This window comes from Phymastichus coffea, unplaced genomic scaffold (genome assembly GCF_024137745.1).
Source record: "Phymastichus coffea isolate CEN01 unplaced genomic scaffold, Cenicafe_Pcof_1.1 PCOF00052, whole genome shotgun sequence".
NCBI classification, from domain to species: domain Eukaryota; kingdom Metazoa; phylum Arthropoda; class Insecta; order Hymenoptera; family Eulophidae; genus Phymastichus; species Phymastichus coffea.
The window spans coordinates 615,368-642,734 of NW_026706863.1; the positions used below are offsets into that span (position 1 = coordinate 615,368).

The 27,367-nt window shown below is 38.4% G+C and overlaps 2 protein-coding genes across 6 annotated transcripts in view; one reads left to right on the top strand and one right to left on the bottom strand.

Moving 5' to 3' along the window:
• The window catches only part of LOC131665560 (uncharacterized), a 242,309-nt gene that overhangs the window by 137,273 nt on the left and 77,669 nt on the right, over positions 1-27,367 (top strand). Inside the window, exon 2 of one of the 4 annotated variants that reach the window (XM_058937511.1) lies at positions 74-1,144. The exons of 2 other annotated variants lie outside the window; for them this stretch is intronic. The gene's annotated coding sequence lies outside the window, so the exon portion shown is untranslated. The remainder of the gene's footprint in view (positions 1-73; positions 1,145-27,367) is intronic. One more of the 4 variants, XM_058937512.1, reaches the window with a different exon arrangement.
• Positions 537-6,167, bottom strand: LOC131665559 (putative ankyrin repeat protein RF_0381). 2 transcript variants are annotated; one of them, XM_058937508.1, is made up of 3 exons: positions 6,066-6,167; positions 4,855-4,906; positions 537-4,598 (listed from the first exon to the last, which is right to left on the bottom strand). In XM_058937508.1, exons 2-3 carry the CDS (start codon positions 4,858-4,860, stop codon positions 2,580-2,582), a joined length of 2,025 nt encoding a protein of 674 aa, XP_058793491.1. In that variant the 5' UTR covers positions 4,861-4,906; positions 6,066-6,167; the 3' UTR covers positions 537-2,579. The 2 variants fall into 2 exon arrangements, with proteins under 2 accessions (XP_058793491.1, XP_058793492.1); XM_058937509.1 differs by having other exon boundaries at positions 4,855-4,909; positions 6,066-6,147.

A 27,367-nucleotide genomic window follows, 5' to 3' on the forward strand; every position in this document is an offset into this window, starting at 1 on the left:
AGTATATGCAGAGCGTTGTTACAAAACCGTTAGAGAATACCTTCATTTTCATAGGTATAATTTATTATTTCAGATAGAACTGAATAACCATCTAAAGTGCTTAAGATAGTATTCTTGAAAAATAATTTACCATTATTACATGTTGGTCAATTGCAAAAAATACTTTTATTTAGCTCAAAACTGTTTTTACCCAAATATTAAATCATTATTTAAATGCACTGAACTACGCAAGTAAATGTTCCTCGCATATTCCAAAATGAGATGCAACTTGTGATACGATTTTGAATTAATATTTATAAAGTCGAGTTATCTTACAACTGCTTTTTCAGATTTTTAGTAAACTGTGTTATTCATTGTATATCTTTACATAATATTTTGCTTTTACAAACAGTGATATTTCAGTACTTTTACTCATTTTCTTTGTGATTTGAAATGTGAAGGATTTCTTAAATGAAATTGAAATCATTGTTTTTCACATTATTCAAAAATTAATAAAATCTGTTATGAAATGAAAGCAATTGATTAATTTGCCAAAATTTGCATAGAAAACCACTTTTATTCGTGAACTTTTTTAAACGTACACAACCGCAAAGTAATTATAAAAATATCAATTGAAAAGTATTCCATCGAGATCGCAACACAAAAAAGAACATCTTACCGAGAACCCCGGAACATTAAAAAAAAGCATGTAACGTCCAGAAAACACACGAACGATAGACAAAAAAAAAGCGAAAAAAGAAGTAAAAGTTCTTGGTGCGCTCGCATCACGACGTATAGAAGAGAAATGCTATCTATCTCTCTATCTCGCCAGATGGAATTTTCACGTGGAGGCTCGCGCGTGCGTGTATGTCTTGCGAAGAGGAGCAGTAAAAAGCACTTTCTTTCCTTTGGCCACATACCAGCTTCGCTCCCAAACTTTCTTTTTCTCGTATTTTTATTTCGCAACTCGCGCGCGCGCGCGTTCCAGATAATCTCATTGTGTCTGCGAGTGCTTTCAGGCTCATAGAAACATCGGCAACTTCGAGAGCAGAGAGAGTTTGCTTTGACACGTGAACCCTGTTGGATTGTAATTAGATGTTGGGACCCTTTCCGAATTCACCAAAGCAAATGTCTGGCTTTATTTTCTGAAAACACTGCGTTGCACGTGAGTACGTACGTTTGTGTTTGTTTGTTTGCTTTGTCAGGAGTTGGTTTAGCATTATTATGTGACGAGAACATGCTACTTCCTTACGATAAGTGTGAATTTCTTTGTTTTATTTGTCGTAGCATAGAAAATCAACTAACTATTTTGGACTAGTATTTCAATATCGAAGTCATTGTGAAAGTAATCACAACTTTGACTTTATAACTGTTTATGGAGAATTGCGTAATCTCAGTACAGTAGAATCATTGATACCAGGAAATAATTTAGTTTATCATGATTTAGTTTCTAGCCATTGAGAGATGTAACGTCTAAATGATATCATTATGAAAAGTACACAGTGTCGTGCGATCTAGTCAGTTCTTCACTGTCTCAAAACTGGAACAAAAGTTGGATTGAACATGTATATTTCACTCGAAGTCATAAAACACGACAATAGCGAGATTGTAAAACCTTTCGCGAACTCAGTGGAATATTGAATGGTACCGTAAAACTAGACACAACCTTGTTCGAAAAATATTGTGCGACCGACAAGCATGTATACGACGCTCATCCATAAAATCGAATAGCAGGCATCCTGCCCACTGCGCTTTACACAGCTTCGCACTCTATTTCCCTTGCGTGCGCACGACTCTGTGACACGGAAATTCGAAGGGACGCCGAAAATGGTCGATCGTCCTCGCTCTTTTTTCTCTCGCTCTTTCTCTCTCCCATGCGCGAATCGCAATCGTATCGAAGCGACGACGCCCCGAGGAAGTTAATCAAAGTTAAAGCTAACGACGGAACGAGCACACGAGCTTGGTAATTAGCGAAGACCATTAAAGTAGATTTCGTGCTGGATACTGTGAGCTTACATTCACCGAGAACATCGCTACATTTCATCAACTGATTTGCAAAATACCTAATTAACAATTTAATTGTTAGCTTAATTTATTTTAGTAATAAGTATCGTTTCTTTCTATCTAAACAAAGTTAGATTCAAATTTAGCTCCGTTCAATTGATCGAAAATCACTTATCAACTACAAAAATAACATTTTTACGAGTATACATTCATTCAATGCTATAACATTTTTGAAATTATAAGGCAAATCGCAATCCTATCAATAATTCGCAATTACCGTCGATTGTTTTAATTACTAGATATGTGTTGTTTTGCTGCGAGAAAATCAAAGATATACAACCAATATTTCAACAACAACAACAGCAACAGCAAGACATCACTATTTGTTGAACTGATTGTTATGGAAAATAAAAATACCCTCTATTTCACAAGTGTCTATTCAATTCTTCAAATTCAGGATAAAAAATAAGTTGGAAATTATCATCGTAAATCATGTTTTCTCAATTTACACAAACACTTAGATAGTACAAAATAATACAATACATAATCAATAGATGAATTTCACATTACATTTACATAACGATACAAGAGTATCACTAAAACATATTCAAATCTTTATAGTTCAAGAAACTAACAATTTTGTGTGCAACAATGTGATTTGGATCAAACAATCCAATGGTTTCGCTTATGACACGAGATGCTATTCTTCTTTGGTTGTCAATTTGTTGCGCAAAAAAATAGCCATGTTGAAGAATACATTTGAAATATATATTCATGTCCTTACTATAAGTATCCCATGTCTTTTTAAATATTGCGCTTGGCGAAGAATAATTAGCGATAGCTTTTGGACTATCAGTCAAAATGGTAAACAAGGATATATTTTTACGAATCACGATAGCTTTAGCTTTATTGAGCCACTGTTGAAATTCATCTAACTGATTTCTCAGTTGAGTAATTTCATTAATTTTAAAGAGAACTCGTTCATCTATTGGTCGCCCGAGTTCTTTAAGTATAGCTACATGAGCTAAAACAGGTGACAGCAAGGAAAGCGCACCATTTTTCTCAGCAACGTCGATGACACTTATCGCGGTTAATCTTCTATCTACGTCCCCGTAGATATATTTTTGCTTGACTGTCAATCGCGCTCCATAAATTAAAAGTATTGAAATACATTTCAGCATTTTTAATTCCCTTGATTTCTTTGAAAAAATGGTGAATAAAGGCATATCATCTCCAGCATAAGCCTGATTAACATTAGCGCCTTTACGTAGCAGCCATTTAACGATCTTAGAATTACCGTCCACTACGGCAATATGTAAAGCCGTCCGATATTTATCGTCAAAAGTATTTAAATTAAAGTTGGCACTATTTAAAAGTTCCAGAGCCGTCATCATTTTTCGATGTACTAAATAGTGCAATAAAGTCCTCCAAATCTTGACACTTTTGTTCACGTCGGCTTCAAATTTCAAGAGCAAGTCGACGATCTCGCGGTTCTCTTCTAGCTTTTCTCTCTGATGATTGCAAATACAAAAAAGTGGTGTCAAATCGTTATAATTTCTAGCTTCGATGTTCGTATTCGCACCCTTCTCTAATAAAATCTGTATAGTGTAGATCGGAGCACCTTTTATAATAGCAGTGTGTAAGACTGTCTCTCCTAAATTATTAGTTGCATTTACCTGTAATTGTCTGTATCGGAAAAGTTCAAAACTATCCCAATTCTTATTTTGTACGAGATAATGCAACGCAGTATTGTCATCGGCATCCTTGGCGTTGAGATCAATATCATACTTGTATAAAAGTAATTGCAATGCCAACCTGCAACCGTTGACAAAAATCCAGTACAATTTGAGTCTGCCACGATTTTTTGCACATTGATCTGTCCACTTCATTTTTTCTGGCATTAAAAGTTGCATCATTGCTAAACCAACATTAGATGAGTCATTAACGCTTAAATCGAAAGGAATAGCACCGTTCCGGTCGAAAGCATTAATGTCGGCTCCATAGTATAATAAAATTTGTATTGTCTTCACATCATGTAATCCTACTGCTATATGTAAGGCTGTTGTACCATTTACGGCATCAAACGCGTTCACATCACAACCTTTCTCAAGCATCTTTTCTACCATGGTGGGTCTTTTAAATTTGACCGCTTGATAAATGGGGCAGTTACACTTTTGTAGAAGTATTGCCAACTTTTCGTCGGCAATATGCTCAAAACGTATTTTTTCGATAATGATGTCGCTAAGCTGATTAAAATTGAAACTTTTCTTACCAAACACGATTTCCACCGCACTCTCCCCAGAATTATTTGTGAGATAAATATTAGCATTTGCTTTGATCAGTAAATCTGCATGATCAAGTCGATAATTATACAAAGCAAGTATTAACGGCGTATCTCCATTATCATCTTGAGCATTCACGTTGCATTTCGATAGTATGAGGTAGCGAGTCATTGATATTTTGTTATATTTTATAGCTAAATGAAGTAAAGTTGTTCCACGATCATCAATTACTGTATTGGGATCTAAATCATCAATACTGTAAACGCCATCTTCACTTTTTCCGAGTGTCATTAACTTTTCTAGTTCATCACAAAGCTCCTCCTCGTGTAAGTTCTGTAATCAATAGTCAATAGGTTATTGTATCAATAATTATTGTCTAATGATCTCAACGAAATCGTGCTAATCTGAAATCTAATTTCATTCAAAATATTTTATTTGAGCAACTATATAGCAAACTACTATTCTATTTATCATCAAACAAATGTTTACAAGAAATAAGTATAGTTATACTAAAAATGTTACTGTTATTGTTTATAATTTACTGTTAAGTTGATTAAAGCAAGGTATAATATACTATAAATTTACTCACCGACATGCTGATGTACTTTAACAAATATCCTAGAGTTTCTTCCTAGAATTCTCTGCTGACAACAAAATGAATATTTCATTAAATTTATATAGATCACCTTATCTGGAAATCACTATATAATCGATTGTAAGAAATATTAATAATACATTGATAATCCCTTCTTAAAAAATAGTATTATGAATTAGATTTATTCCAGATTAAAAATATTTATTTAGTTCCATAAACACTGCGTGATCACCTTTCTTTCCTGCAGAAAATTATCTATTATTTTCTTTAAATTCACAAGATTAGAATTCGAATGATGATATGTATATAACTAAATTTATTTAGTCATTAAGAATACATGATTACACGATTGGATACTGATCATGTGTGCGTGAGTTAACGAACAAAAATAACTGATATGTACAAGTTACTGCCATATCAACTATGCGAGATAAAATAAAGTAAACGAAAATTTGTACGTAGAGGTTCTTTAGTCTAATTACTCTTATAATTTATTTAGGAGATTAATTATCGCTATGACACAAAGGTTTTCATCATATGCGTTCTCTCCGTCGGTGATGTATCAATTATATAAAGTAATTGTCACTTATGCGATTTTAATATAGATATTTGTCAACGTTGCATCAGCAAGAGAAGATGCTATAGTTTTCTGCAATTATCTCTTCAAAACGGTAAGGTAAATTCGATAGTAACCGACATAGTCACTTTCATTCTTTTATTTTTTATGAATTATTCTAATGTAATATAATATAAATAAGTAATATAAATAAGTATTCTAATGTACAACGTGAACTTTTCTAATAATACGTATAAAAATTTCAAATTGCGTTCTATTCATTGAAAGCTGTGATTCAGCGGATTAAATAACGAAGCAAGATACTTCGATTTTAATACGTTTGCATTTCAACCCAAGGATTTGTGTACTGCGACGTTGCTATATTGTTTTTATATTTTCCATTGTGAAAAGCGCTCAGTTGTACTCGAAATTTCGTCAACTTTCACGGTTTTTAAATTGCTATATAAACTGTAACGATATACGTTCGCTCGTGGTTAGAAATACTCAGTCAAAAATTAAAATAAAAAAAATCGTTTCGTCATTATTTGTTGAAATCACTACTGTATTGGTGACGCGTGGATTTCACAGCGAATATTAAAATACATTTATATTTTCAACGCGTGCAAAGAAACTTTGGAAGTACATTTACCTAAATTGTCTGGATACCTCTCTAAATGGTCCGTATTGCCCCGAAGTTTACACACTAATTTTGAAGGGACGCTCTTGCTCTTCGCTCTGTTCTTAATATCTTAATTCGATAATATTGCTACTTCGCGACGCATGCGCGACAGTTTACGATATTGGTGCGCCGTCTTAGTGGTCAAGAAAGGAAGCTTAACAGCACTCGATGACTATAAAATTGGAACATTGGAAAAGGTACCAATAAATTAAACAAAAGATTTCACCTGTTTTGAATGCATCAAAACTATTTGAAAAATTCAATATCAAAGTTCTTGAAAAGTCGTTTTGTTTTATTATGTCCGAAATTACAATTTACCACTAATATAATACATATAGTAGTAAGAAACCGGTTCAAAAATCAAAATAATTAAACATTGAAAGTACTTGTTTGTTTAATAAAAAAAGTAAAGCGAAGCAATTGAAGGAAAATCATTGGTCGAATTAATTTGCGAAAATCCGCAAATTCAGGTGTGCACGCGCACAAGCGAGAGAGAAAGAGAGAGCAATAGGGACGTGTTTGTGGCTAAGCGCATCCAGCGACCGCATCTGCGCATCGAGCCCTCGTCAAATATTATTCGGCCATCGCAAAATGGATTTCCTGCATGGACGTGCGTCCCCCAGTGCCTCCCTCTCTCTCTCTCTCTCTCTCTCTCTCTCTCTATCTCTCTTTTGCTCTCTCTACGCAGCGCATATCACATGCGAAATTGTGCGGTTCGCCGCCGAGGCTGTGGAGCTCGGATTGGCCGATTAAAAGACACAGAGAGAATAGCGTGCGTGCAGCTGTGTGTGACTCGCCGAGTTTTACTATTGTCAATGCATTTTCGTCCTCCTTTCTGTGAAAAAAGTATTTGATTTCTGTTAAAAACTGCTGTATTGCGAATTCTTGTAAATTCTAGATCGAAAGACACATCGTTTATCTGCTAATGATTATGTTTGTCGTTAAATGTACAAGTCAATGACATTGGCACGAACAGTTCAACAGAAATTCGTCGAAGCACTTCTACTCGATAATTCGTAGTATTAAAAGAATTTAATTATGCTTTGTCAAGATATAATTCCTCAATGACATCTGTGCTAAGTTACTATGGTATCAAAGTATCCCATTTCTTCTAAGAAAGCCAACATTACTCTCGAATTCGCGTTGCGTAAATGCTTCTTGAATTCCATTACAAGCGTATTACAGCTCGCATTTATCGTCGCACGTACATAGCTACAATAATTCCATTGTCAATATTGTAACGACGACGAGGGCGAGCGAATCATATCTCACGCGCAACATCGAAATTCCCCACTCATTGTTCGAGGGAACTGCGAGCGGAATCGCGTTTGCTGGTCTCCGCATACGACCACCCTCTGCAGCAACAACCCTTTGACTTGGAGAGAGAGGAGTGAGAGAGGGGGGAATAAGAGAGGGGGGGGGAGAGAATACTGAGAGATCTAAACAAGAGTCTGAATACCTCGTGGTCACCACTCTGCGCGTATGTGTGTGCGTGTTTGTCTTGTCTGCGGGGGAAACTATGCGCGCTCTATTATCTTTGTCGGTTTACACTTGCCGTGCAATAACAATCATTATTTACATGCTTGCACTATACCTCGAGAATAATGAAAGTTAGAGTCCATTAATGTTTCATCTGTTTGCTTATTTTTGTGCAACCGATTAATTTTCGGAACTCAATCACAGCCAAGTATATATTTTCATTGAAACGGTGTATAAATTTTAGAGAAACCATCATCATGTATACACACGTCGAGCAAACGCATACTCTTCATTAAATCATGCTTGCGATCGCTAAATTAGCTACGAAAATACTTGGAATAACAACGTATAAGCTCGCATACCAATAGCATATACTACACACCACCGCACGTTCAATAACATTCCCATAATTGTTGCTTTAATAAATATTTTGAATTGCGTCGACGCTATAATCGAAAATATAAGTGAAGCTGTGCATATTTAGCGCCTACTTTAATTTATCTTCTTTTTTTTATTCGGGATGAAAATTATCGTCACACAGCTATAGCTTGAATGCAACGGAACTATAGCTTTGCTACAGGAAGGGGGTGATACTACAACACCTCTCTCTCTCTCTCTCTCTCTATCTCTATCTCTCAACTCCCTCGAATATTGCTCGACATTATACAATAAATTAATCCTCTCTCGAGGTTGCAGCAGCAGCAGCAAGCCCCGACGATCGGCTCGAGTTGAATATTCACGCGTCGCGCATTGAAAGCGGACCGCCGACGTGTATAGAGGCGGAAGGGCAAGATATAGAGAGAGGGAAACGGCCGCGCCCAGATGATAGTCAAGGGACTATATATACACACACGCGAGTGAGTGAGTGAGTGAGCGAGAGGCTTTGTATTTGCCTATTAATACTGAATTATATCATTTGCGAGAGCCCGAGCGAGTGTCGACGCTGAGAAATTAGTGGAGGCGCTAATTGCGTTTCGTGTAACCCGGTTACTTGCTACTACCTCTCTCTCTCTCTCTCTCTCTCCCTCTCACTCGTGGACCCTCACGCTACAGCTCGGCCAAGTGCTTTTTGTACTGTTTCACTACGAACTATATATAGTTTGCTAGTTCTAGATTTTTTGTTTGTTTGTTTGCTGACTTTGCTTGTGAGCTGTGGCCTTTTGTCATCGACCAGTGTGATTTTTTTTAATTGACCATGATGCTAATGATGGACGCAGCAAAATATGTAGTAAAAACAAACTGGACTCTTGAGGTATATTACAGCTTTCTAAAGTCTAGAATACAATAAATAATTTGTGTATAATTTATAAATAATATTAAGATAATTATAATAGCTAGCAAATCATTATAATTTCAAATCAAAGCCAATCGAGATTGTGTCTCATAAGGTCGAAATGTTGCTTATTTAATAAATAATAAAGAAGGAATAGTAAAATGTATTTTATTTACGAAAAATAAGCTTGTAACATTTCGATCAATGTTTAATTTTGATTAACATTATCTTATTTTAAGATGAACGCTTGATATTTTAGTATTACAGTAAAATGTTTTTCTAAACTTTATACGAAGATAATAAAGACTTCAATTCATTGATTTATAGCATGTTATCTTTTTGAAATAATAATTTCATCATAATCGACGCAACTTCGTATCAACAAGATGTCTACAGAACAATAGCGTTTGATTATCGCTAATTTCCAATTATAGCGCTGGAAATTATATGATAAAACCGATAATTGCAGTCATTGCCAATTAAAACATCATTTAGTTCTTTTCCATTTACCCTTATCGGTTTCTCTCTCCTCCGTTTTCCGCATGCTCTATCTATTGACATTTCAGCACTAATACACGGGCGAGATTTACGCGTGTGTATGTGTATATATGTGCACACGCACATACACACACATATATGTACACGGAGAGAAAAGCACTGCTATAACTACCACTACGAAATTGGGATTTATTTCGCGCGGTTTCGCAAAGAACGAAAATGGTCGTGGGTGGCGCAGCGGCGAAGTGTGCGGGTGTGCAAGGCGGCTAAAATAGAGGCGAGCGCGCAAGCAGAGTTGCTCAATAGTACAAACGATTACCGAATTGTCGGGGAATTATTTATGGGGCCAGAGGTGGAAATTCGTGCGCAAGAGGAAAGCGAGAGATTGTTTAGCCCCTCCAGCCTCCGCTTTATTTATGCCCCAGCCTCGAACGTGCCGAAGTCTACTCCTGATTTATACAGAAGTGTATTATTGCTGCACGCGCGTGTTTTCCCGCGTGGAATTTATGAAACAATCGGAGCTCGAATGAGCTTTAAATTTCGTTTTGCTTCTCGCTTTACGGCCCGATAAACACCGATTCTAATGAGATATACCTTCTTCGATCCTCGATGTGGACTGATTTCTTATATTCTTCGGTGATTCTCTGATATTGACAAATAATAGGTCGACGTATTCTTGGTACACGGATTTACTTGAAAGCACAAAATATTCCAGATATTTGATATTTCGGTTGAGAACATTAAGATGTTATGCAATTGATTTCCCAGAAAACAGCTTATTAATGACAAAGATCTGTTCTCCGACATTTCTGGAATCGGTTTAATATTTCAATAGTTCTACCTTTCTTACGCCACGAGGTGAATCCACCTATGAATTGTTGATGAGTTATAAATACCTTGTTCATTTCGATTAATATATTTTCCACTTAGACTCATGAGTAAATTCTTATCGAGAACGTATACTCAGCATTTTAATCGAAAATTCAATTGAAACTTCTCATTGTATCACATAAGTATATCGAACATCATAAACCTGTGATGAAATTGTAAAAAAGAGGAAACGACATTCTTATTCTGTATCGATCGACGCCACTACAACACGAGCAATTGAACCGAGGAACAATAACAGCAGCTGTAACAGTTCCATAACACTTAATAACTTCCTGGAAACAAATGTATTCGTAACACACAGCGAATTGCGAAAAGGAGATCTAAGCCACAAAGAAAAGAGAAATTCGCTCGTTTCGCATGCAATCCCGCAAAACATCGGCAACTAGGTCACTCTGTATCCTGGCAAAAATGTATTACATTACGCCGATACAAATATACCCTCGCATTCGCGTACGTGTATGTGCGAGCTGCGCAATACATAGCAGAGCCCAGGGATTTTTGTCACGTCACGAGCAGCAGCGTTATATTAATCGTGCAGCGAGTCGACGGCGGTGGTCGCCTTACGAATCTCGCTTCGTGTCTGTGCGCGCCTATGTGTGGAAGAGCTTTGGTCTGCGCCAAAAGCGGCTTTCAAAATTAGAGTCTCGACGGACCATCCGTTTTGCTCTTACGGACGAGAGAATAGTGGATTTGAGATCGCGGCATTTTTCGGAGATTCGTGTATCAAGACAAATGCATCTCGTGTGTCTCGCTTTCGTTTGGGTCGACGATATTTTTTTCGGATAGAGGCAAGATACGAGCTTTCTTTTTGCTTGTTTGTACAACATTAATCTTTCCAGTAATTTGGGTTACGATTGGCTTTTGTAACAATTATTTTATTACAATTACGTCCATTAATACATCCATTTACACGCGAACAGCATAGTCATTGTTAAAATTAGAGAGAATGTCCCGGGAACATTTCAACATCAGTCTCGCAGAATGGAAGTCAAATAACCAATAATTCATGAATCTCCGTAGTTTTTGTTGTTGTGCTAACGTGTAGAAACTGGATCACTGTAACGGATTTGTTTCTGGATTATCGATCATAATTGTTATAGTACATTGATATTTTTCTCTTCGTGAACATTTAATCACCTGGATTCTCGATAACGATGCCAAAAATCTAAAGTGGAATAAATACTATAATTCTTTATACATCTAATCGAATTTTTATCAATCATTTTACTCACGAGATTTATTCAACTTAAGAAAATAAGTTATTACAATTTTATTTTATATACTTTGCCATAAAATAATATTATTTCGAATGAGTTTTTCGAAAAAGAATATTTACTTTTTTCTTCAAACTTCGTGATTTTCTAAATATTTCTTCGTCGCTCTGAATATTCACAACGGCATAGCCAAGCCGGAGAGAGAGAGAGAGAGAGAGAGAGAGAGAGAGAGAAAACGACGCTCTACATATTTATCAGCGTCGTTGCGCTGGTAATCTCGAAATTTCGCACCTCCGGCGCGCGCTTCATACTATGCGGATGCGCCCCTGTTCCCTTTTATTTCGCTGCGCGCAATAACTGCGATACCATTTTTGAGAAAAACCGCACGCCGCGCATCTACCATCTCGTGTCTCAATATATCACATATTTTACTTTGAGCTAACAACTATCAGTTTAAAGTGAAAGTAGATAAAGAATCTGTTTTTTTGTCTAAATGTGTTTGAAATTCGTTTCATCTTCGATGCTGAACTTGAAGTATTTACAGTATTCCCTTTTCATTCACGCAGATGGACCTGGAGAATTTCCACTACCTTCAAAGATATTTCTCTGTAACAAAATGGAAACAATTGTTGTTTCTATACTTCATGGATCGCAACTGTTCTTTTGGAAGAAGACAATGCTATAACTTTATTTCCGCTTGTCTGAGAAATTTCAAACACGAGTCGCGCGCGAGAAGTGCTTTGGTGAGTTCAGCGAGAGCGCTGCTATCCTTTTGTTTATGATTTCGAGGCTTTTTCCAAATTGAATAACGCCTTCGCCTGTCTGTGCTGAAAACTGCATTTCACAGCGTCCTTTGACTCGCACATTCTCTCTCTCTCACTCTCTTTGCCTTTTCCTCTTTGTTGAATTTATTCCAATTCCTCCTCCTTCCTCACACTCGATCATTCTGATTGTTTGAATCCTTTGCGAATAAGAAGGAATGACAAATGGTTCGTGAAAATTTTTGTATCCCTTGTGTACGTACACATTTTTTTTTGTTCCGTGCTCAGAATCGAATATTCGAGGATGATTAAAGCAAGGTGAAATGCATTTTTTCCGAACACTGGGTAAAAAACGACGAGTATACAGGGGCGCACGTGAGGCTTTATTGAAGATGCTTCATCAATATTCATAAAGTTGGTAAATGAAAAAAAAAAAAAAAAATCCATTGCAGCTTTTTTTGAATGAACCGAGGGCGTGAGGCGAGAGCTTTAAGCATTTTATCAAAATGCTATAACGCTTTGCATTTTTTTTTAAATATGCTCCGAAGCTAAACGTGCGTGCAGCAACGAAAAGGATGATAAAGTGAAAAAAATAAAACTGTCGGTATTCGCGGCGAATGGAGTAAAAATAGCTTTACTTGTTGTGTGACAAAAAAATTATTTTTCACGTGTGAAATATGTATGTGTATAGCTGAATTTGATGTTCGTCGTCCATTATTTGTGCTGCAAATACTGGCTTTGAGAATAAAAGTAGTTATTAGAAATTGGAAACAAAATATGTTTTTTCAGAATTATAAAGTCAATCCAATATGTAATACGTAGAATTTAAATTGAACCACTAACAATGAATTACATTTACTTGTTACATAATGATGTATTTCTTGTGCTATCAAATTAGCCACGATTTTCACTAATTGATACTCCTCCTCCTATTTAAAAAAATGGCAGGTTGCCAACATCCAGTATTTACGTTATGATTTGTGAATACGTATCAATAGTGCAAAAATTGGAATTATGTTGATATTATTAGTACAAATTGATAATTTGATCGCCATCTGTAATATTGCAATTAATATTGTTATCCTGAAATTTAGTTGAAAAAGTGAAATGTGTATATAATAATATCAAAGAAAACATATTTTTAGTTTCTGTACATTTTTAATAAGAAGTGGGCGAGCATTGCGAAACTAATTACTAAAACATTCAACCCATTAAATTTAAAGTATGTTTACGATCGTTTTCAATGAAATAACTAATAATATATACCGGTACAAATTATATTACTAATATTAACTAATACATAACAAATCAGTAATATTAAGGAAGGTTTAGTATTGATTAATAATTTAGTACATTTCATGAAACGTAATTTCTTGAAATGAGTGAAAGTTGATTAATTATTATGTAAGGATGAAACTTAAAGTTAATATGTAAAAGACTTAATTATATAGAGCAATAAATAACATAAAAACATAAAACACGAAGAGCATGCAAAAGGGAATAAACAACTATAATGAATTAAATGCTGTATTCGGATGATATATATTTATTATATCAGTTGAGATATATTAGAAATACTATTAATACCACGCCCTAAGTGAGAACTGTTAGTTCTTCAAAGATACTGCACCAATAAAAAAAAAGAGAAGACGCCAACCGCAAAAATGCCTGTATCATAAATAATTCACTCGACAGTCGAAAACTGTCAGTCTCGTAGAATCAAGACAACGGGACTACTTATTAAGGAACACTATGAATTTACGTAGCTTACGGACTTCGTTCTTTATCAGGTCTCTCGACGATAGCAATTCCTCGTTAGATTGTCAGAGAGCCTCCCTTATTTGGATTAATGGGGTTAAGAGAGAGAACGAGTCAAACGTCGTCTTCAATTGATCTACATCCACCTGTATGTGTACTTGTTATTTATGAATTCTAGAATGACAGATCTTTTAATCTCCGTTACAAAACATCTTTACTTGTTCAATTCTGTCGATTAAACCTTTTGTTTAAGCGATTTATGTAATATCTAAGTATTTTTGTAACGTTTAGTTGATATAGCTCGTTTAGTAATTTTCATTTTTCTTTATTCATATTATGATAGAATTATTTTCAAAATAATCTTTTTACTTAACTACTTGATCAGATTTAATATGGAAATAGATTATTCACTTACAGTTAAAATAATCTAATAACCCAGAAGGTTCATACTAATAGAACCATTCAGTAAAATAAATGGAAAATTAAATCAAGTAATTTACCGGGAATCCGGAAAAACAGTAAAAATAAAAATACTTATTACTGGAAAAAAATTACATTATCGATAGCTCGACATAATTATTTTGCTACAATGAATACATCGCAGGCAGGATGCAACGATCACCTTACGATAAACTGAAACGAATGAATAATTTGATTCTAAGAATATGAATGCTCTCAAAAATATGTAAAAGGTATCATATATTCACTTTTGCTGCTTTTGTTTGTACTTCATTTTTTTAGAAATTGGTAAGCATAAGCATTAACATGCATAATAAACTAGCGATTCGTGAGAGCGAAAATAAAAATGTAAATAGCTCAGGCTTTCACGGAGTAAAACTCACTACATTCTGTAAAATTTAGCATGTAGCGCGGCATACGCGCTTTGCCTTTGCTTTGATAGCGAACGCTTGCCCCGAAAAGTACACGCGAGGATATGATACTGATCTGCGCTAATGGATCCTGAACTTTCAACGCATTAGAAAAAAACCGAAAAAAAAAAGAAAAACTCCCGACGTTGCAAAAAAAGATCTAGCAGTAGTAGCGTAAAAAGTACATCTTTGAATAGTAACCCGTGTAAAAAACAAGAAAAGCAAGCAAAGATACTTACGTTTCTCGGGGTGAAACGCGCGGTTAGTTTATATTCCATTCGAAAGAGCTCGTAGATATCGAATAGCTCTCTCGCGAAAAAAAATAAATATTAGGTAGCCTTTGTGGTGCGCGAGAGAGGTGAACGCAGAAACATCTTGATAATTCTCCATTTCCTCGGTGCGCGCAGCAGTTCACTCATGGGACACTAGTGCAATGGAAAAAAATAGGAATCTCCGAGTGAGATTTGAATTTAGAAAAAAGGAAGAGAGAAAGAGAGAAAGAGTATGCAAATGAAAAATATCAATCACCATCGGGTATATGTATTATAAGCTGCGAGTAATCATCCGTATAGAAATGCACAATGGATATGGGAGAGTGGAATTTTATATGAAGGTTTTACCGGGATACAGCTTTCGTTGTATATCGGACGAATCATATATGCAAACTTCACTCTTTTTCTTTTCTTTTGATTTGGCTGATCGGAGAGTAGTAATGAAATATTGGATATCCATTGGGATGAGTAATATTGCGCTTTTCGTACGCGTAAATAACAATAAAAAACAAGTCGAGAGATACAGTTGATTGGAGATTTTATAATTAACTTCGGTATATTAGTGATTTCAAGACAATATCCGAAGTTTTTTTATATAATAAATATTTTGAATTAACTTAAGCTAAATGAAACTTGCAAGCAGATGTCTAACTAAATTGATGAGAGAATCACAAATAACGTGTTTTTTAATAAGCAAGATATCTCAGCATTATCCGAAATCAGTAGAGACTATCGAGCTATAGTCAGACACAACATACTTCAATATTTTCCTTCTGAATCGATGTATTCTTCATTATACTTGCATCAAAACAACAAGTAAAAACTTTTAGCAAGTAAATCCAACTTGAATAAAAAAGCAAGTTTCGCTTTCGCAACAGTGAAACACAAAAAAAATATCACTTCGGTATATATATTCCGCCTTTCCCATTCCCTCTCATCTCGCTTTGTGCGTGAGCGTTGCTTTCCCACATTTTCATTCCAGGCTCGCGTGCATATACAATGGACCCCTAGATTTTTCTCCATTTCCGCGAGTATTGCGTTTCGTTTTTTCCGTGCTCGCGCAACCTCTATATTTTTTTTTTATCCTCCTCTGGCTTTGCTTTGTGTGTCGGCACGCGAGCGAACACGAGCAGAAGGGAAGAGGACGAAAATTTGATTGCCCGTATTGCTCTGATCAGGTAATTTTCCTTGCTAGCTTGTAGCCGCGCCTCGCGTTACGTGGCTTTTTTGTATGCGTTTTATACGTGATTCTTTGAGTCTACGAAAGAGAACAGCTATTTTTTCTTTTATTCATTTCAGTAGATTAATTTTTATTTTTGCGTATAATATTATCACATTAAAGATGTCCTTTTTTTAATGCCATCGCATTCGTGTCAGAAAATTACTAATACTCGTATACATTTGAAAAGATGTATTCAGGACACGCATTTATACGCGCACAAGACATACTCAATACTCAGTTACTCTACATCAAACGGTCTAAATTTTACTGTGAAAATAAACTTTGCATTATAAAAAAAGCGGATGAACGAACGGAAAGTTGCAAAAGCGTAGTAAAAATGCGAAAAGGTGAAGTTATATACGTTGGACTGCCTCGTAACACTTCTCATGCGTGCGAGCCTGAACGTTCGGTAAAGCGATATACGCTAGTAATTCACACACACGGTAAGCTCTCTATTACGCATAACTGGCCTTTCAAAAATACACGAATACTATTTTCCATCACATTTGCAGTTGAAAAACTCACCCTCTCTCTTCCACTTCTGCGGTAATAGGTCAAATAAAATATGCACGCGCTCGCGAGAGTTTGAAAATGCAGAAAATACAACTCGAACAAAAGAGCGAGAACGAGAGGTACACGATAACTTTTTTCTACGACGATATCTTTTTTTGAGTGGTGCTCGCAGAAATAGATAGATGGATTGTAATATAAGCTATCGGAAGATAAAAAACGACATCGTATGGGACAGAAAAATAGAACGTTTGATATTTATTACAGGTGGTACTCGCAGTCATTGAAATTCCTGAAAAAATATGAAAAAATAAACATAAGAGCGAAATAAAATTTACGATTTCAATTCGTTGCAAGAGCTACGGTTCATATCTCAAAAATAAGCAAAGCTTCGTCGAGTTGCATGACCTAGTCGCTCTACTTTCCAAATTATCACTCTTTATAAGTTCCTTTCCATGCGCGCGCGAGGGCTAAAGTTCCCATTTTGGTGTGGGCGGTGGTGCGTTTCCGTTGCTGTCCCCAGCTGCCGAGAGATAACATCCAATTTGCGCGCAAACCACCGGATTTCGTGAGACTGTCTCTCTCCCCTCTCCAAGCAGGTTAAACCGCGAGTCATAACGAGCCTGCGAGAGGAAGTTATTGCGTCCTTATTCAAAGCTATTTTGAGCTGCTTTATCGCCACCGTCGCTGGGATTTTATGCTTTACATGTAGCTATAATATTTTCTCGTAAACATGTCGATGATAATTGCTTCGAGATGCTTTCAAATAATTTGCTCGGATTTGTCTTCGAGGCTGTAAAATAGAAAGGGATGGAGGTTTTGATATTGGATTTTCGACAGAAAACTTAAATAATACGAAATATCAAATCTCAGGTGTGATTTCGACTTGTCTCCGCAGGATATTTATATGATAATGAAATGTTATAGCTAATTTACACATTCTTTGCAATTTACTCTTCCAGACTCGACCACTCGACATTTTCTTCCTCGGGTTTTCTTTGCTTTCGTTCTCCATTTTCTTGAGTGGTTTTTTTCATGATTCAGCGCTGAAGCAAGGGCTCTGATTTTTTCCCTCTCCTATTTCTCCTGTTTTCCATCTCGTTTTTCTCTCTCACGGAAATGCGCAACGAAGACGGATACTTCCTTATGAATAATTAAAGGCTGTCTCTTCTTGGAGCATCGGGACTCACGGACGGAATGACAAGCGCAGTGCCCATAGAGAGAACTAGATTCTTCTCGCCTTGAGATCGACAGCACCTTTTATATTTCAGCAAAAATTTTCTTCCATAAAAGGTATGGGTTTAACAAAGTAGACAACTCCACTGGAATACTTAATTTTAACAACTCGTATCTAGGAAATGCTCATTCAACTTGGCGTATAATCAATAATGTTTTCAGAATTTGAAAATATTTATATCGGGATTTCAAGTGCAATACTAAAATGATATGTATACATAATATTACATATTCTACATGCGTAAATACTTATGTACCATTAATAATAAAATGTGTTATTAATAAACGAGATTTGAATATTAATAATAAATCAACAAGTTGATTTAAATTGCCACGTCTGACTGAATTGCAAATATAATTTCCTCGATACGCGAATTGGGCGTTAGAGATAAAATTAACTCATTCGATACACTGGAAAATATCAAAATATCACAATTCGAAAACGAACTTTCGTCAAATAAAACTGAAGATTTTTACATAAAAATTGAGCTTACACGTGTCAATGCGTTGAATCGAAGGTTACCAGCAGGTTGGCCTAATTGATATGATTTTAATATGAAAGTCGAGCAAACTCGACTAAAAGTCTCAGGCAGCGCTGATATGTATATATTTTCACCCACTCAATCTTCATTTCCAAACGTCAAAACTTCCAACCACACTCGATCACCCTATCCATCGTCGTACTGTCCAACTCTTCTGGACTATTGTTAAGTAGGAAAAAAGTCTCTCTCTAGCCTCATCCATCCACAAGCCATCCATCTGAAAATTCAACATATATTCGCATATTCTCATCGACAAACCTAGCCACGTTCTCGCAGATCTTTCATCCGATTCAATTTCCGCGCGGCACCAGCAGCAGAGAGAGTATAAGCCGGATGTAGAACGGCTCCGAAATAATCCCCGGCGGCCTCCGTGCGAGCGCGAGCGCGGCCAAGTGGTCATTAATGATGACCAGAGATAAAGCGACAGCTTCGCAGCTTTGCGCGAGCGCCCGCCCAGCAAGTTTCAATATTAAGTGGCCTACACTCCGGCTTCGGCGACTTCTGCTTCTATGCTAGTTAATCATTCAAAATTTGTGAAAGTCTTAAGATGGGTTTTTTTTTCTTCGGAAAGGTTTCTTTAGCTGCTAAATCATTATTAAACTCAGCGAATTCGACTAATCCATGCGAAAGTGTGTTTCGAATTTTTAACTTACGTATTATTGGTTTAACCAGTATCTTCATTGTTTGGTCTCGTATAATATAACTTATTATAATAAATTTCAACGTTATAATAAAAATTACGTTCTTTTTTTCAAATTCACGGAAACGTTTCTATCGCCATTTTCTTTTTATAAAAAACAATTTACCTAACGATTCTGCGATCGTCTTTGCTTGAAATTCATCATCAAACTTCTTAGAACTTAACAGCTGTGATCTATTTATTGAGATAAATGCAAGTTTTTATAAAAATCAAAAGCATACAATCTACAAAGTTACTTATTATGAACAAATTTACGAGAATTAATTTTCATTTTTCTTTGAAACAAAAGAATCTGAAAATTAGCACCAGCCTGCCTCATTGTCTCTTGCTAAAAAGAATGCAGCTGAGTAACATCTTCTCTGTCTACAGAAAGCAAAAAGCGCAGCGGCAGCAGCAAACAGAAGAAAGCAATGAGAGACAAAACAGCGCAAATGATACGCATTCGCAAAGACTATATATAAAAAAAAAGTCTAAACCCTCATTTCTATCTCTCAGCTACCCTGCATACAGCGTAGATTCGATGTAGCCCCCGTAAATTACAAAAGCTCTTCTTTCGTTCGCGCAAAGATTTCGATCTCCGTGCGACGAATAATTTTCTTTCTCTTTCTCTCTTCGTGTCACACAAAGTACGTAAGAGAAAATGGTGAAATTATAATGTTTGCAGAATTAATTAAGCTGCAATATAATTTCGCTGTGGGCCTGGAGGTCGCCTTTGCTTTACGCAAACGTCGTCGTGGGATTTAATGGGAAATTTTCGGGAAGCGAACCAACTGTGCGAATGTAAGGTTTCGCTCTTAGTAAAATACGTGGTTTTATGGTTATCGGTATATTTCAACGAATATGAGAGATCAAAGGAAATTCATTTGTTTTGGCCTACGGTTATTGTGTGTTTAATGAAGCTACGAATGACTATGCACTTTCAAGAATTTCAAATATCTACGGTCGTTGCAAGTAATAAATGCAACTTGCTAGCCAGATACTTCCGTGCAATTATTATTAAAAAAAATAAATGTGAGTTGACTCGGTGAGGCCCATTGAAATAGAATAATTCTCTGTATAAAAAACTAGGCACTCGTCTAGCCGATCAAAAACGCTCAATTAGAGCGTCGTATCTGGCATGAACACGCGAGCTGTAGGTGCATCTTAGAGCACCAGGTACCGAGTGCCACGCTAACAGCGAAAAAATGCAACGGCTTCTCTTTTCTCTCTCTCTCTCTCTCTCTCTCTCTCTCTCTCTCTCTCTCTCTGGTAAGCATCACAGCATCTTTTCAACGGCTCTTCAACAAATTCAGTTTATTTAATCATCTGGCATCATACCTTCGAGCAAACTGTTCCAGGTAGTGCATCTTCCACGGGGCTAACAAGTGTACGCTGTTTTACGCATAATTATTTGCATTCTGCCCTGGAATTTGCATTACTTGTGCAACCAGCATCACCTAACCTCTTTCACCTGGATCAACACTGCATACGTTACTCTACTAATTGAATCAATTTCTGCATCACAATTGCACCAGGACATCTCATCACCTACCTGGCCGTTCTAGCTCTACCAACAACGAATATCATCGCTAGAACAACTATTTTCTCGTCGGTTAAGTGAGGAATATCTTGTGCTGCCTACATTTTGCCACTACTTGTATTGTTCATTTTTCTTTATTATTTGTCATTACTGCGAACCTGTAATCGATCACTTTAATTTTTAAGACTACATTTCATCTCGATTCATCTAGTGTAATTTACATCTTCATCTTTATTGTTATTTTCATAATCATTCATTTTAATCTTAAGTTATAACGTATATTTAAGTCGGGTTGCGTCATCTTGCGAATTTTCCGCGCCAAATTTTCCCCCTAATTTCTATTTCGCGTTCCGCATTACTGAGAGCATCATTTTCGCGCGCAATTTGATTTTCCCGCCACACCCTCTGTGATAATTCGCTTTTCCTCGGTAGAGGTCACTCTACCGAGTTTATCATAGCTGGTTGGTTGCGTGCGCATCCGCGCCACTTGAAATTGCGCGCGAACATTCAAATTATTATAGACACTTCATTTCTTTCTAAACCTATCTCGCCTATTTATGTCAAGCCGCGTGTGTGCCAAGTGTGGATTGATCGTGCGACGACCTGATCAACTCCTCCTCTGTAACTCCTGTAATTCCCTGTACCATAGCTGTTGCATTTCACCCAACTCAAGACCAGCCAATCACAACTCCGCAGAATTTAACTGCTGCCTCAACCGCTCGCCGAAGGTTGATACTGCCTTAGCCAATACCGTCTTGGATATCTTCGCTACGCCAACAGGACACTCCCCCTCTATTATTACACACGCCAGGAAACGTCTAGCCTCACCAACTCAGCCATCATCGCTGCCGATCACCAAAGCCTGCAGATCTGAGCTACCTCCGACTACAGGTCGGAACTCCGATTGTTCGGCAATGTCTGAGGCACCTGAGTGGTTCCGCAGGGAGTCGCAGCTTAACGCGGAGCGGCATGCGAGGGAAGCCCAACTCAATTCTGAGCGCTTTGAGAAACTTTGCGGACTCTGGACTAAAACGCAGGATGAGTTTCGCGAGCGTGACGTCCATTTCGCAATAGTCGACGAGCCTGAAATCTTGATCCATGGGTTACCAGCGGAATTTCAAGGTTCCCTCTTCCAGGCCGCTACTTCTGTCCTCATTGCGCTGGGCTTTGGCGGAGAGCACAACCTCCCTGCGATCATTGCGACAAGGGAGTGGAATCCCACCGCTGCCTCTCGCTCTACTGCGCCCACGGATCAGTCGCAGTCCTTCTCTCACTCGACCCAAAGTGCACGAAAGAAGTCCTTCACCTTCCTGCTGGATTCGCCATCCTCTCGGGACAGAATAATCAAGCTTTCGTCCAGACTGAAGGGGCATACTGCCCAGACGATCTTTGGCTGTGGAGGTGGTATACGAGTACTACTGCGTCCAATCTACCCCAAGCCTGTCTTCGAGCTGCTATCCAAGGCCAGAAAAGTGAGTGACGACCTCGGATACGCGTGGCCTGTGGTGCGAAACTTGCGGGTCTTCTGCCGCGCCACGCCGCAATCAGAGCTGATCCCTATTGTCTCTGAGGCTGATCTACGTGGTTTGCCGAGGCTGGCATCTCGCCAACCAGTCGCATCCTCGGTGGGAGCCCCAGGCCACCTTCACCCTTCGGCCGCGCCTTCCGCTCCTCTTAGCGGTCCCCTTCATGATCCCCGACTCCCTCGCTCTGATCTTCATATCCGACCGCCTGGAAATACACCAAGCTTCACTTTATCTGCCTCCTCTTCTCAGTCGCCAACCCGTAACCCAGCTCAAACTTCATGACATTCAACGGTCCCACTAAATAATTCTGTTACCACTTCCATCTCATCTCGATCTTCCCTCACCGTTGCGCACATCAACATAAACGGCCTAAACGTACCGTGGCATTTCTCTCTCTTAGAAGCACAGGCACATACAAGTTCATATGACATTATTGCCATCTCCGAAACCAAACTTTGTAATGTCATCTCTGATGACCACCTCGTACTAGCCAATTACAATTTTTTCCGACTGGATCGCGAGGGCAAGGAGGGTGGTGGAGTTGGCTTCTATTGTCGCAATAGTTTGACAGTAAAATTACTCGCTGCCTCTGATCCCACGTTTAACAACTCACCCGAATTCATGATAGCCGAAATCCAAAATAAATGCCACCTAAAACTTTTATTTGCAATTGTCTACCGCCGTCCATCCGCCAAAATCCCATCATTTTTCTTCAACACCATCTCTTCCTTTCTTCCTCTCTTCAATGATGTCATTATCACTGGTGATTTCAACTCCGACCTTACATCACATCTTCCACACGTCCTGGCATTGCGCGATCTCATTGATTCACATGCACTTGGGGTTGTCTCCACCGAGCCTACACACCATCCCATTACTGAGAGTGGAGTGACCACACATACAGCGCTGGATCTTTTTATAACAAATCCCTCAACTCACATCCTTAGCTTCACCAAATCTCTCTCCCCATTTGTACCTTATCATGACCTAATTGAGCTATCCATACTTTTTTCCTCGCCCCAGGAACAACCTAAAACCTTTGCTTCCCGTTCTCTCCATCGTCTTAATAAATCTGTCCTGAACTCTCTTATCACCACCAAGCTCTCGGTCTCCCAGGATTACCTGGGTGATATTCTTCGTCGAGACACTCCCTCAGTCGATCAACTTGAGCGAACTTTCACCCTTGCGGTTTGTGGAGCTTTTGACGAACTAGCCCCTTCTCGTCTGGTTACCATCTCCTCCAAAAAGAAGCCGTGGGTGACTGATAAGCTGCGTGTCCAAATGCGGATCCGTGACGCAGCCTACAAACGCTTTCGAGCCTCCAACTCATCCTTAGCCCTTCAACAGTATCGCTCTCTAAGAACTGCCATTTCAAACGAGCTCGATACTGGGAAAAACAACCATATCCGTCATAATATTGAACACGCCAATAGCTCCAAATCCAAGTGGAGGACTCTCCATGACATCGGCCTAACCAAACGACTCCTGCCGTCACCACTGCTCTTTTTCTCAGCTGACGAACTCAATAAATACTTTGCTACAGTTGTCAACAGATCTCCAGCCCTAACCCTCACTACATTTGACAATATCTGCAGTTCCCCCTTGCATTTGACCTTTACTTTTCCTCCGTTTGTCTTTTCAAAAATTAAACAGGCTGATGTTGAGAGCGAGATCAGGGTGTTGCGTTCTAGGGGCAGGGGTTGTGATGGACTTACGGGAGGGATGCTTCTCCTTGGACTTGACACCGTAGCTTGCAACCTTACTGATATATATAACAAGTCCATTGAAACATCTACTTTCCCGGCCACGTGGAAGCGCACCCTTATTCGTCCTCTTTCCAAGGTCAGATCACCCCAGTCTCCTTCTGATACTAGGCCCATAGCACAGTTGTCTGAACCTTCAAAAATCCTTGAACGATTATTGCACCGACAATTTTCTGACCACCTGGAAGCTAATGACCTTCTGGATCCCAGACAGGCTGGTTTCCGTAAGGGACACTCTACGGAGACTGCTTTAGTGGGCGTCCTTGACGACATGCGGTTTGCCATTGACAGGAGGCAAATTACCATCCTTGTCCTTTTTGATTTTTCAAAGGCCTTCGACGGAATTCCACATGACTTGCTTATTAATAAGATCAGAGCTTGTCACGTTGGTGACTCTGTCTTACGATGGTTCTTTAGCTATCTTGTCGACAGGGTGCAAGCTGTCATTGACCATGGGGACACTGTTTCGCGGTGGGAGCGTGCCCGGACGGGTGTCCCGCAGGGAAGCGTCCTTGGTCCGCTACTGTTTGCCATCTTCATTAATGACCTCCCACGAGTTCTTTTTTTCTGCAAGCATCTAATTTATGCTGATGATACTCAGATTTACCATCACTGCGTCCCTTCCCAGATTGTTGAGGGGCTTGAGAAGGTCCAATTGGATGCGCAGGCGGTGGCGGATTGGGCGCGAGCGAACGGTCTCCAACTCAACGTCGCCAAAACAAAGGTCATGATCGTTGGTAGCGAACTTCACGTCCTCGCTATTGACCTAAACTCGTTGTCCAGGCTCAAGATTGATGATGTTGAGATTCCATTCTCATCATCGGTCAAAAGCCTTGGACTTACTATCACCTCGACCCTTCAATGGAAACCCCACATCTCCGACATTGTTAAGAGAGTTCACCTTGGTCTAAATTCCCTTAAATTTTACAGAAAATCACTCACCATTGAAACAAGGAAATACCTGGTTCAAACATTGATCTTTCCCCACTTTTCTTACGCCTCCATAGCCTTCATGCACCTTGATAAGTCCAGAACCCTGGCCCTTCAAACAGCTTTCAATGCCTGTGTCCGATTTATTACAGGCTTTATACCTTTCATCCCCACACCAAACATTGATTCCCATGTGTCCTTCCATAGATTGCGTCTAGGCTGGCTATCTCTTGAGAGTCAGCGCAACATCTCTCTCATCCTTCGCACATACAAAACCGTATGCTGTCAACACCCGTGCTACCTTACGACTTATGTCAAAACCCCAAATCCTCCTAATCTTAAGCACTCCTCCCGCAATCCCCCGATGGCCTTCTCCTATCCCGCTCCAAGAACTGAGGCTTGGAGGTTCTCGGCGGCGGCCTATGGCATGTATCTTCTCAACCAGCTGGCCATAACTGAGTTTGATATTACTCGCTATGTAGAGCTCAGGCGCTGGCTCTATGACTATTTTATGGTGATCGAACAGCTCCTTTTTCGCCACAGGGTGGACGCCGAACACCTCACAAATCTCCCCTTGCTCCTGAAACTTCCTTCTATCCCTCTTCCTTTCAACGTCTCCGCCTTCACTTCCTCATCAGAGTACCTCTTATCACCTGGTCGCTACCTGGTCTGTAATTTTCCCCCATTCAATTCCAAGTTGTAACACCGACCGACACTTCCACCCTGATCCACAATCGACCTTCACAGTCACTTCGTCATCTCTCCAGGCTTTACGAGTTAGTTCTTAGTCTTGAATCTGCTTGACCACCATGCTTATTAACTTGTTTGCTGGCTCCAATTACCCTCTTTGGCCGGTGATTTTATTTAGTGTTTATTCTGGCCTCTTCAGCATAACGTACTGTGTTATGCTTGCCTGTTCACCACTAGTCACTTAAGTTCATCACATCGCATTTAGTACGCCCTGCTCTGTGATCTCATCTATCTTGTCACCTAACCTATTGTCAATCAACATATCTCTATTCTTTCCATCTCATGCGAATATTGTATCATTTATTGCTATGTATGCTTCATAATCTCACACTCATTCTCTTTAATTATATTGTTTAACTTATGTTCATCTTAAATCACAATTTATTCGTATAACTTTATCGCTTGTTACTGCGCTCTAAATTAATGTATCTGCATTGTATTCTGCTCATAGCCTACGGGGTTATACCCCACGGCTTAATAAAGCTTATTCTATTCTATTCTATTCTCTCTCTCTCTCTCTCTCTCTCTCGAAGAAAAATAATGGCAGCCTCGTGAAGACGAGCCTCGAGCACGAAACGCCGCTTGAGTTTCGGTGCTGGTTACATTCAAATCGATTCCAGGAACGAACAGACAAAAAAAGAATGTATACTTTCTTAGAAGGGAGTTGGATTGAAAAAAAAGGAAGCAACTAGTTACGATGCAATTGTAACGGAACTGACTGAATAAGCGGCTTCACGTATAGCATGTAATGCAAACTTTGGTTGTGGAGCGGACGTTGCAACAGAAAGTTTATGTCTTTGATTTTCTTCGTATTCAGCTACTGCATAGTTCTTTTTCTCTTTGGATTTGTGCTGGTGCAGAGGAGATTTTCGTTTTTATTCTATTTATTCTGGTTTTGACATAAACTAATTTTGCCGTCTTATTAATATTAATCGCGAATTCTGAATTCTGAGGTAGCTTATATGAATTTTACAAAAAATTTTTTTTAATTATATTTGAACGTAGTTATCACACGACGATTAATTTAATATGAATCTTATCACACATTCGAATTTCTGCGAATATTAATATCACATATTCTCATTTTCTTTTTTCAGGTAAGTTCCAGCAATACGAAAGAATCAATTATTCATTTTACATTGGAAATAGTAAGTTAAGATTATTCTTGGCATGTTGATGTTGAAATCATATAATTACATAATTTCGCTCGTTAGTTTCAGTTTCGCTTTATTTTCAAATCGTACGTTCTTAAAATATTCACTGTTTGTTTCAACGTGTAAGATTCCAGATTTGTATAAGATGCAATAGAATCGTGATAACACGTCTCCACTGAAAATCTCACCAGCCGCGCGCGACTTCGAATTCTCAGCTAGTATTGTCGCGAATGAACAACGCGCGGAATCTCATTACATAGCCTTACGCTTCTTGCCGGCACGCGTTTCTTACCTCTGAAATTACTCGGACGGGCTTGGCTTCTCATCGCTTCTGTTTCTTGCCTCCAAGCCACGCTACCCTTGGCGTCGTGTTTTCTTGCCAACTCATCTGCGTAATTCCTGCTA